The following is a 12539-nucleotide window of genomic DNA, read 5'->3' on the forward strand; positions in this document are numbered from 1 at the left end:
GGAAGGCATTGTTTTATTGTTCTCCCATATCTCTGATACAGTGTGGGATTAATTATAATAAGTTCGACACCCGGTAACTCACGTTACAGCGGTTTGAGCGTGGGCAAAATATGAGAGCCCACCCTAGTTCTCTCACTTGCCAGTAGATGGAACCGGAAGTGTTGCCAAAATGAGTGGTAGCTTCGGCAATGATCGTTACCCTCGTCGTAATTTCTCGATCTGCTGAGCTCAGCTATTAACCAAGGGAGATTATTCGGTCCGTGACTACAAGCGGGAGTAGTAGTGCGCGCCGTGTTTTTCCCAATATTTCATAAAAGTTAGTGAAGTTTAAAGTCACATGTGGTGTATAAATTAAGTTGTGCTTGTTCTTTTCAGGAAAGAGAAAAAATAAAGTCATTAACTAAAAGGCTTAGTTAATATTAGTAGCAAATAGTGGTGGCACGAAATTAGTACGGAATAGATTGTGAGTACGGTGATCTTTGTTAGAAAAATCCTACGTCAAAAGCGTAGTAAAACTATTGTTCGGTTTTTTTTCTTATTGTTGATAGAGATAGGAGTGTTTAAGCAGAACAAAAAAACCCAGTGTATTTGAATTATATACACTCAACAAAAAGGTAATTAGTCTTTAGACAATCGAATATTTAATAGGAGAGCCAAGAAAGTGACGTCACATGGGGTCTAATCACGTGGGCAGGTCCTAGTGGGCCTTTTTCTGCTCTTCTATTCCTTGGCGTATACAGGTGGTGATTTGGCATTCCCCAGGGCGAAAGTTGGACCGATTCCCTAACCAGCGCACGCAAATTCCCGCCGCATACGATAGTTCCGGACCGAATTGGGGTCATTCCAACATCGCCGGCGTTCCGATCGAGCCACGTGGATGAGGTTCCGCCATTGTGAAACGGGCCGGACCGCTCCTTTGTTCCGAGCCGTCGGCCATTGCTTTCGCCAAGCGTTTACCGTCGTCGAACCCCACGCCAGCTCGCAGTCCGGAAACAGTCAGCGTACACCACAAGCCAGGGTGCTTCGTCCAAGATCAGAAGCCAGGGACCGTCGCCAACGCCACAAGCCAGCTCGTACCACCAGGAAGTCAATTCGGGAATCGTCGCCGAACACGGCCAGCCAGCTTGTTCCGTCAAAAGTCGAGCTTGCCCGCCGCCGACGAAGAAGTCCCGCTCGTACCAGCCGAAATCGAGCCTAAACCGTCACCGAGCATCGGAATTTCGCCCACCGTCAAGCCCTAGCGCCTCTGCCAAGCCGAAGCCTCTTCGTACCGTCCAACATCGAGTCGAACCCGTCACCGAACATCGGAATTTCGCCCACCGTCAAGCCCTAGCGCCTCTGCCAAGCCGAAGCCTCTTCGTACCGTCCAACATCGAGTCGAACCCGTCACCGAACATCGGAATTTCGCCCACCGTCAAGCCCTAGCGCCTCTGCCAAGCCGAAGCCTCTCCGTACCGTCCAACATCGAGTCGAACCCGTCGCCGAACATCGGAATTTCGTCCCACTTCAAGCCCGCGCGCCTCCACCAAGCTGGAAGCTTCTTGCGCCATCCGAACCTGGGCCTGAATAGTTGTTATCCGGTGCACCAGAAGCCGAGAAGCGTTGCAGCCGTCATCCCACCTGCTAGCGGCCAACCCTGTCAATCACGGAGGGATAAGGTGTCGGTATCCCGTGAGTCGGTCGTTACGCTCAAATGCCGCACAGAGAATTGGTGCCCCTATCGAAGACATCGCTACTGTCAACGGAGCCCCATCGACGAGGTCCATCGGCCGTCGCCAGCTAGAGCCCGAAAGGCCAAACCGCAAGTACCCCAAGCATGTTGTGACGTCACTGATTAGAAACGCCCAGGTCGGGGCAATAAATAGTATGTAAAATTATATACCGTTGAGTAGCGCTTTTCCTTAAGAGCAAGCATTTCCTTGGTTAGTACACCACAGTTTTCCACTCTTATCGACCTCTTTCCGGACTCAAAAGGAGTCACCAAGCCTCGCCTGTTGTGGTCTGAGCAATTCTCTCCAGGACAGCTTTTGAGCTCCCTTTTCTACGACGTTGTTTGTCAATATTTCCACTTTGTTCCATTGATTGGCAAGTGTCGCGAAACACACAGAGGTGTGTATGCTCCTGCTGAAGGTGAGTTCTTTGGTGAGTGGTAGGTATTACGGTCAGAAGAATAATTGACCCTGTAATTGTCTCGTTTCCTAGCTCCGGTAGCTAGCGGGTACACGCTTAAAGTCAAGTACACATCGCATGAATAGCTTTCACACATCCCGGCGACGCCTTGGCCAACTCTCACTATGAGTGAAAATTTTGTGTGAAACATAAGCAGTCGCTGTGTACTGTCTCACATGTGCATGATATGTGTAAGTGAGTTTGCCTCGAACTGTCAAAGTCCCTTCGGGTCGCTATGATGGCGAACGTGTGCAGAATGTGCTGCAAGAAATCCTACTTTTCGGAGGTTTTCCTTTTGTTTGATGGCGAAACAAAAAAGTGCGAATACAATCATCGCACTTTGTTTTGTTGATCAAAACGATTGGAGAAACCTCGAATAAATATGGAAAAGTTGGCTTACTTAAACATTAATTTGAAAACATACAATTGAGGTTGGGTTCGATTTCCGACTGCTCTCGCTGTGTAAAATGAACTCACCGAAAATCATCAACCATCGGTTACACAAAAATGAGTAACATCGTAGTTACTCATAATATGAGTTGTTCCAGGAGAGGCCGGTTTTGTGTGAACGGAACACAAAAATATGTAAGTCATTTTAAGCGTGTAACAAGAATTCAAAAAAAACTCTCTCTCACTTCTCATCTACTTCTTCTGTTCGCTTCTATTCTTTCGTAATCTAATTATCTCCTATCACGTGCTTTTGTGCGGTGTGGGCACACGCTTAAAATGACTTACATATTTTTGTGTTCCGTTCACACAAAACGGGCCTCTCCTGGAACAACTCATATTATGAGTAACTACGATGTTACTCATTTTTGTGTAACCGATGGCCGATGATTTTCGGTGAGTTCATTTTACACAGCGAGAGAGCAGTCGGAAATCGAACCTACACGCTTAAAATGAATTACATATTTTTGTGTTCCGTTCACACAAAACGGGCCTCTCCTGGAACAACTCATATTACGAGTAACTACCATGTTACTCATTTTTGTGTAACCGATGGCCGACGATTTTTGGTGAGTTCATTTCACACAGCGAGAGAGCAGTCGGTAACCGGACCTAACCTGAATTGTATGATTTCAAAATAATGTTGAAGGAAACCAACTTTTCCATACTTTTCGGAGGCTTCTCCAATCGTTTCGATCAACAAAACAAAGTGCGATGATTGTATTCGCACATTTTGTTGTTTCGCCATCGAAGCAAAAGGAAAACCTCGAAAAAGTTTGAACTTTGCGGTACATTCTGCACACGTTCGCAATCATAGCGACCCGAAGGAGCTTTGACAGTTCGAGGCAAACTAGCTTACACATACCATGCGTATGTGAGACAGTACACAGCGACTGGTCGTGTTTCACACAAAATTTTCAATCATTGTGAGAGTCGGTCAAGGCGTCGCCGTGATGTGTGAAAATTATTCATGCGATGTGTACTTGACTTTAAGCGTGTAACCTCAATTGTTAATGTTAAAGTAAGCCAACTTTTCCATACTTATTCGGAGGCTTCTCCAATCGTTTCGATCAACAAAACAAAGTGCGATGATTGTATTCGCACTTTTTTTTGTTTCGCCATCAAAACAAAATGAAAAAGCTCCGAAAAAGTATGATTTCTTGCAGCACATTCTGCACACGTTCGCCATCATAGCGACCCGAAGGGACTTTGACAGTTCGAGGCAAACTCACTTACACATATCATGCACATGTGAGACAGTACACAGCGACTGCTTATGTTTCACACAAAATTTTCACTCATAGTGAGAGTTGGCCAAGGCGTCGCCGTGATGTGTGAAAGCTATTCATGCGATGTGTACTTGACTTTAAGCGTGCAGGCGGCCTGTTGAGCGGACGACGCCTACGCACGTGCTCCACGGACGGAGATGGCGACGCTTGCCATGTGCTTACGGGATGGTGGAGAAGGTGACGCTTACCTACGGCTCATCTAACACGATGCCGGTCTCTTATGTCGTTTTCGTTTATTCCGAACGGTGTACACCGGCGGTGCAACATTTGCCACCGCAAATACGAACGGTTTGGGTGCAACTTTTTGACTGCCAACACATGTTTTCGATGGTGTTGGTGATGTCGTCAATCAAATCTACACGCTTAAAATGACTTACATATTTTTGTGTTCCGTTCACACAAAACGGGCCTCTCCTGGAACAACTCATATTATGAGTAATTACGATGTTACTCATTTTTGTGTAACCGATGGCCGATGATTTTCGGTGAGTTCATTTTACACAGCGAGAGAGCAGTCGGAAATCGAAGCTAACCTCAATTGTTAATGTTAAAGTAAGCCAACTTTTCCATACTTATTCGGAGGCTTCTCCAATCGTTTCGATCAACAAAACAAAGTGCGATGATTGTATTCGCACTTTTTTTTTGTTTCGCCATCAAAACAAAAGGAAAAACCTCCGAAAAAGTACGATTTCTTGCAGCACATTCTGCACACGTTCGCCATCATAGCGACCCGAAGGGACTTTGACAGTTCGAGGCAAACTCACTTACACATATCATGCACATGTGAGACAGTACACAGCGACTGCTTATGTTTCACACAAAATTTTCACTCATAGTGAGAGTTGGCCAAGGCGTCGCCGTGATGTGTGAAAGCTATTCATGCGATGTGTACTTGACTTTAAGCGTGTATCAAATATCATATAGCGTGTAAATATTATTGAGATTTATGTAAGGATATAATATTTGAAAGGATATTATATGTTTATGTAATATTTTTGTTTTGTTTTTAATGTTTTTTTTAAATATCTACTTTATATTGCACAAAATATTACACAAATTTTGTAATTTAATTTTGCAAATTGAAAACGTATAAAGTAGTTTCTTATGCGTTTTGTTTATTGTTTGTAACATATGTATTTAAATGTAGAAAAATCTTCAAAAAAAAAACAAAGGGCCCTTGTAGAATTTGATAAATTGTGAATGTTAGAAATTCATGAAATCTAGCCGTAGCCGTTTATATTTATTTGTAAACTATTAAAAACGAAGATCGATTCAAATACCCCCATCGGGGGTAACGATGAGTTAAGAAAATGAGTCATCGCTGTTACTGGCAGCCGAGAGGTCGATAACAGAATCGTTGGAAAACGACTCTTATGGTTAATTAGCTTTCTTGCTACTAAAACATTTTAAGTTGTAGACAGTGACCTATTTTCAACCCCATTTGATTCTTTGTCAGCCCCAATGACGGTTTCAAAATGATCAATAGATTTTGAGTTTTACCAGAAAATAATGCAATACGAGTTTATGGACTTCAACATAAATTTTCACATCTCTACGTGATTGATTTAAAAAAATCTTTAATAATTTCATATGAATTGAACATATTATACAATTCATTTATATTCATAGTACAAAAAATCAAGTTTTAAAATAAAGACAAAAACACTATTTATATCATTGCTTAATTTCATATGAATTGAACATATTATACAATTCATTTATATTCATAGTACAAAAAATCAAGTTTTAAAATAAAGACAAACACACTATTTATATCATTGCTATGAAAAAGTAATTGAAAAAGTAATGATAAAAGCTAAATCAGAAGATAACCAGATATGGTGCTTAAAACTGATTGACGTTAAAACCAAGAACCGCATATGTGTAAATTTAAATTATTTCTCGATTTAAAAATAGTTATGTAAATCGACTACTAATTTGAGATCAGTTCTCGAATTTCACAGTCAAACCCTGTTACATCATGTCAATATTCGTTTGAAAAAAGTTAAAATATAATGTTGAGGAAAATGAACAAGTTTGTTCTATCTGACTATTCGATTTACTACCAAGGAATGTAATTGTCGCTGAAAAATGCAAAAATCAAGCGACAAAAGAGAATAGCGATAACTCTTTGTCCCCATCTGCAGAGGATAAAGACATTGTTGCGTTCCATTTTATTTGCAACAAACATGGAGAGGTAATTGTTGTGAACTTTTCAAACTGCGATAAGTTGTTTATTTCAGAAGTAAAACGCAAATCATGTTAACAGATGGTTAAGTTTATGTCTAATCTATGATAACTGATACTAATTTAACCAAAAACATCATCGGAAACCGACTACTTCTCAAAATGCGTGGCAGGCGATAATTGTCCTATTCTGTTGCAGTTTTATTGCGAGTTGAGTTTGTCCCAACATTTACAAGAGAGGATAATGTCGTTGTCATTGGCAATGTTGTTATTTTACATTCCTTGTTTACTACATTATGAAAAGAAAATATTTAAATATAAATAATGAATAGTTTTATAACTATATAAATTTGTTAGATTAAATTAAATATAGAAAGATTTCTCTCTCTCTTTTGTTGATTGATATATTTATTTAATTGTAATTGAAAAATCACTAATAATTAGAATAATTCATTATTATTATAACAAATTGTACATTTATAGAAACTCCTTTGGATAAAGATTCTTTGCAGCTTTTGATTCTACTTCAAGAACATTGATACACATTATTAAATATAATATCAATGAGGAATAGTTATCAACAGATAATAAAATAAAAACAAAGCCACCCGAAGAAACTAATAAGAAACGCAGTAGGAAACTTATGACAGCTCCGCATCGCATAAGTATTGGTACCACGCGGTGCCTACCCGCTACACTCGCTTCGGGTAGGGTGTAGATTTTTCTGCACCGGTGGCAAAAAGGTGCAAGAACGGAACTGCACCGTTTTTAAAAACGAACGATTCCAGTGCAAGTTTGCCTACACCGGTGCAAGCGGTGCGAATAAACGAAAACGACATTACACAGCGGTCGCGGTGCGCGCTCTTCCTTCTACTACGCTACGGAATTACTTCATGGCGCCTCGCCAACGATGTGTGGACTTTGCTGCTGCTGCGCTCTCGGTCGTCACCGACAGCGGGAAAACGGTTGCTGTTGCTGCTGACTTGCTTACTCTTTGCCTTCGCCCTGCCTGGGCGCGAAATTGACGGTCGCGGCCCCTTCCGGCAAAGTGGACCGCCGGGAAACTTTGACGCTGCAGAGTGGGGTCAGGAGTTGTCGCTGGCTGATACTGGTGAGGTAACGGGCTTTCGCACACTTGCCACAAATCTGTATAAAACGTGTTTTCCACGCTATTACCACATATCAAAAAGCACATTAAAAAGCACGTGATTTACCTGTATTTCGCTCCACACTCGCACACTTTCTACTGATAGCACGTTTAATGGGAAAGACACTATCCTTGCTAGAAACTAGGAGAGAGTTTGAACTTAAATTAGTAACTTCAAAAAGGCCTCCATGTCACTGATTATCTACCTTCGAAATCACCTCACGACGCGAACTAAAATGGACTACTCCTGCCTCTTCCACAATCCAGATCAAAGTGAACGAGTCACAGTCAAGAATCCTCAGATTAAATGTAAGATTGTCCTAATTCTTAGCCTTCGGTTTTGACCTCACGAAGTCCCTAGATCGCATTTCCCCCTCCTAACGATCGAAGTGCAGGAAGCAATTAATCCATTCGGATCGCAGCCTACTTTGCCTGCCGATCTTTCCCGAAAATTATCAAAGAGGCTTTGTTGGGATTTTCCCCAGGTGGATGGTCGCCACCCGAATCGGTGACGTAGTCACACGCGCTCGCCACATGGTCTGCACGTTGGTCTAGAACATTCTTAGCGTTCTGTGAGCGCGAGAGTAATTCAACGTGAAAATAGCTTTTGAAACGCGGTGTATTGGACTGCTAATATTTGATAAATTTGTGAAACTATTTACAACAACTATTAACTAAACTACTTTCTATATTTCAATTATTAAATTATACAAAATATTTACAAAACTGTAACGGACCGAATGGCCGTTACATGCTACGGAATTGGTCCTCGTGATGTGCGCAGCCTTACGTTTGAGCTAGCGGAGCGCAACTACATAAACCATCCGTTCAACCGAGACACCGAACTGGCCGGTTGGGATTGGTTTTATGGCTTCCGAACCAGGCACCAGGAATTTTCTCTCAGGATTGCAGAACCCACGTCAGCTACTCGCCTTCAAGGATTCAATCGAGTTGCTGTTGGTAAATTTTTCGGTCTCCTTAAGGAAACAGGAAGCCCACAAAAGTTCCCCCCAAGCATAATATTCAATGTGGTCTAAACATCAATTTGCACGGCAAGAATAAAGACACGGTTGATTATATATTTTTACTTAATTTATGCTTCTATGAACCAGGTACAAACCAAGAAATCACGGGTTCTGGCGCTGCGAGGAAAAAAGAAAGTTGGCGGAATCATGGCAACGGCCTGCTTGGCCGTGTCAGCGAGTGGAATTTTCGTCCCACCGATGCTACTTATTGCAAGATCTCGAATGACGGAAGGCTTGAACAAGGGCGCCCCATCGGAAACATTGTTTCATTGAAACAAAAGTGGATGCATGACGGGTTTTGACTTCGACAAATATTTCGATCACTTCCTAAAACATACTCGACCAACTGAATTGAGCCCGATATTGTTGCTGCTTGATGATCACAGCTCACATACCAAAAACATATATATGATATTATCTAGGTGGCCGTCTTGCCCCATATGGGTGGCCCCGTAGCCCATAAAAACTCGTTATTTATAACCATTTTTAAAACGCTTTAGAAATAGCTTTTTCGCATTTATTTTTTCTGGGACTTAGGGATTCTTAGTGAAAATATAAGTGCAAATTGGTATTGAAATCATATTCGAGTTTTAACAAAGAGTTTTTCAAAAGTTACTGAACAAAATGCTTAAGGTGGCACACTTGCCACGTACAACGTCCGGATTTTTTGCGCGGTGTCACTAAAAGGCGCGCGGTGATATTGTCATTAATAGAATCATAGTCACTTGTTCACGATCACTGAAAACTCTTTATTTCGCGATTCAGAACACACTTTATTTTGCGGGTCTAAGTACAAGTGCTGTATATTGTGGTGGGTATCGAAGGCGACGGAGGTTTTATTCTGACCGAACACGGGAATGGTTTATTTCCAACTAACTGCGCTCGTTCGCGCTGCTGCTTCTATACCGTAGAGACGGTTCGAGCGATTGAGAGGCGATCGGCACTATCTCTTCTACGTCTACCTAGTTGGATATGGATGTGTACATAACAACTAATTGTGGCTGATAAGAGAGTGAGTAACCACGTGCCCAGGGTGGCCCTTCCAACATAATTCAATCTAATTGATAACGTATTTGGCAAAAACATAGCCGGCCACCTTGAAACCTACGAGTTGCAAATCTTATGTCTATTTTAACAATTGATACTCGTACTACTAATAGAGATTAAGTTCACTTTTATCATATTCACACTTCGATTTGCTGCTTTACGACGGTGTGACGGTGTTTATCTTCGACGCTAGTTCTGGAATGCTGCTTGCAACACGCCTGGCTTACAGTCTTCCTTCTACGGATTCTTCGTGATCTCGACGGTCATCTGCTTCGGGTTTTACAGTTCTGCGACTTGTTAGATGACGATGATTTACAACAATGGATGGTACGAAACGCTGCACGGCTGGTTAGCTTTCTTGTTGCTCCGGATTTGAGCCCTGCTTCTTGACGGAGCTGATTGATGACTTGAAGAGCTTCTGCGATTCGATAGATTCTGCGATTCAGCGACTTGTTTGATGACGACGAATTGGTAGTGTGCTTCCGTGGCCACCTTCAGGGTTCACTCGATTCCGTCTTCGGATGACGGACATCGCTTGACGGTGGAGTGGTTAGTTGGGTGCCTTGAAACGTGCAACATTCGCTGGAGCATGTGAGAGGGTGCTTTTTTAAATGGATTAAAGAGAACAAAACTAACTTCCCTCCGCGGTCACCACCAACGGCGGTTTTATGTTCCAACGGACGAAAAACTGCTTGCAATACTGACAAAAGTTGTCCAGGATGGATTCGGACGATTTCTCCAACAGGATGATCCGGATGACACCAGGGACGATCGTTGAGTTGGCCAAACTCCGATTGACGCTGGGAATGCTGAACCAGCAAGGGTTTGCCAGATAGTAACTCGACAAAATGGACAGAATCAGCATCGAAATACGTTTGAGTCGATGGACCCAAAAACATGCTGGATTCTCGGTTTGGACGTGCGGAACTTCACCGCATCTTGACTGACGAGCACATCTACCATCACCAAAGCATGCTTATACCTCGGAACGTTGGACTTCAAGGGGAACAATAGACTGATGACGACTTGGCTTCAGGCGGAGTAGTGTCTCGGGGACCCGGGACCGGGTAGAACAACGGCTGTGGGGTATGAAACTTCGATTACTTTTGCAAAAATGATGGAAAACAAATACTTAGCGTTGGAAGAATTTGCGTTGTCCCTTATCGGAAGTATGCAAATCTTCGAGATTGCTCTACGGTATACCCCGCTGCTAGTCCGCACGTCTACCACGAAGATGTTGTCATCAGAGCCTCGGAACACTTCGGTTACTCGACCTAGGTTCCATTTCAGCGGCGGAAGCTGCTCGTCCATCAATAGAACCATTGTTCCAACAGTTATGTTGTCTCGTCGCCTTGTCCACTTCGTCCGATTGTGCAGGTCGGAAAGGTACAGTGTGGTTCACTTCTTCCAGATTTGCTGACTATACGCTTGGGCTTGCTGCCACGGAAAGCTGGTTTGTTGGAACGATATCTGTCAACGGACGTTGCACCAGGAAGTGTCTTGGAGTAAGGGCTTCAAAGTCTCCAGGATCATTACTGATTGGAGTAAGCGGTCTAGAGTTCAACACGGCCTCAATCTGAGTGAGAACTGTCTGCCATCGAAGTTCACGCTTGGCCCCGACGAAGTTCTTATAGCATTGTCGAGCAGAGAAACGTTTAAGTGCCGCCAGGAATGCCTCCGCGGTGAGATCTGCGACAAGCTCGACGTGGATTACCTTCACAATGAGGCACACAAATACAGCAACGAAGAATTTCACGGGAGGACTACGACGCTGCGGGTAGGACACCAATAAAGGTCCACAATAGTCCACACTAACCGTCTTGAACGGCGGAGTGGGGTTCACCCTTCCCCACGGGAGTTCTGCCATTAATTGCACATGGCATCAGGGTTTGATACGGAAGTTTGATACAGTTTACGTATGTTCGAGATCCGGATCAGATCTTTACTGTACGGCAAATCCTTCAAAAATGCCGTGAATACCAGGTCCCAACGCACCATCTGTTCGTTGATTTCAAGGCGGCATACGACAGTATAGACCGCGTAGAGCTATGGAAAATTATGGACGAGAACAGCTTCCCTGGGAAGCTTACCAGACTGATCAAAGCAACGGTGGATGGTGTGCAAAACTGTGTGAAGATTTCGGACGAACACTCCAGTTCGTTCGAATCGCGCCGGGGACTAAGACAAGGTGATGAACTTTCGTACCTGTTGTTCAACATTGCGCTAGAAGGTGTCATGCGGAGAGCCGGGTGTAACAGCCGGGTTACGATTTTCAACAGATCCAGTCAATTTATTTGCTTCGCGGATGACATGGACATTGTCGGCCGAACATTTATAAAGTTGGCAGCACTGTACACCCGCCTGAAACGTGAAGCAACAAAAGTTGGACTGGTGGTGAATGCGTCAAAGACAAAGTACATGCTTGTGGGCGGAACCGAGCGCGACAGGGCCCGCCTGGGAAGCAGTATTACGATAGACGGGGATACCTTTGAGGTGGTCGAGGATTTCGTCTACCTCGGATCCTTGCTAACGGCTGACAACAACGTTAGTCGTGAAATACGAAGGCGCATCATCAGTGGAAGTCGGGCCTACTACGGGCTCCAGAAGAAACTGCGGTCGAAAAAGATTCGCCACCGCACCAAATGTGTCATGTATAAGACGCTTATAAGACCGGTTGTCCTCTACGGACATGAAACATGGACAATGCTCGAGGAGGACTTGCAAGCACTCGGAGTATTCGAGAGACGGGTGCTTAGGACCATCTTTGGCGGTGTGCAAGAATACGGTGTGTGGCGGCGAAGAATGAACCATGAGCTCGCCCAACTCTACGGCGAACCCAGTATCCAGAAGGTAGCTAAAGCCGGAAGGGTACGATGGGCAGGACATGTTGCAAGAATGCCGGACAGCAACCCTGCAAAGATGGTGTTCGCTTCCGATCCGGCAGGTACGAGACGGCGTGGAGCGCAGCGAGCGAGATGGGCAGACCAGGTGCAAAACGACTTGGCGAGCGTGGGGCGTATCCGAGGATGGAGAGATGCGGCCTCGAACCGTGTATTGTGGCGTCAAATTGTTGATTCAGTGTTATCTGTTTAGATGTTAACTAAATAAATGAATGAATGAATGTTCGAGATCCAAAACCTTTCTCTGGTGCTAGCAATGACAACTTGTTGTCCGGAGTGAAGCAGCTTCAAATGATAGTGACGGATTACCAGCGAAGCGAGAGGATGA

At 43.8% G+C, this 12539-nt stretch overlaps 1 protein-coding gene and 1 long non-coding RNA gene across 2 annotated transcripts; one reads left to right on the forward strand and one right to left on the reverse strand.

Moving 5' to 3' along the window:
• Positions 1-427: 427 nt before the first annotated feature.
• Positions 428-973, forward strand: LOC134202691 (uncharacterized). Its single transcript, XR_009977304.1, has 3 exons — positions 428-463; positions 549-614; positions 695-973. It is a non-coding gene; the product is annotated as an uncharacterized LOC134202691 (long non-coding RNA).
• A 6047-nt stretch (positions 974-7020) lies between these two features.
• On the reverse strand, positions 7021-10634 carry LOC134202693 (uncharacterized). Its single transcript, XM_062677709.1, has 4 exons — positions 10515-10634; positions 7446-7559; positions 7307-7381; positions 7021-7238 (listed from the first exon to the last, which is right to left on the reverse strand). Exons 1-4 carry the CDS (start codon positions 10632-10634, stop codon positions 7080-7082), a joined length of 468 nt encoding a protein of 155 aa, XP_062533693.1. The 3' UTR covers positions 7021-7079.
• Positions 10635-12539: the final 1905 nt, after the last annotated feature.

Source organism: Armigeres subalbatus, unplaced genomic scaffold, assembly GCF_024139115.2.
Source record: "Armigeres subalbatus isolate Guangzhou_Male unplaced genomic scaffold, GZ_Asu_2 Contig136, whole genome shotgun sequence".
Lineage (NCBI taxonomy): Eukaryota > Metazoa > Arthropoda > Insecta > Diptera > Culicidae > Armigeres > Armigeres subalbatus.

Excerpts from the sequence above, each read along its gene's own strand:
- LOC134202693 (XM_062677709.1), bottom strand. The coding sequence starts at position 10,634 with ATGGTTCTATTGATGGACGAGCAGCTTCCGCCGCTGAAATGGAACCTA. Across the intron at positions 7,560-10,514 it reads ACGTGCGGACTAGCAGCGGG|GACAATCTTACATTTAATCT; the intron begins GTATACCGTAGA and ends GCTAAGAATTAG. Across the intron at positions 7,382-7,445 it reads GTCGTGAGGTGATTTCGAAG|TTTCTAGCAAGGATAGTGTC; the intron begins GTAGATAATCAG and ends ACTCTCTCCTAG.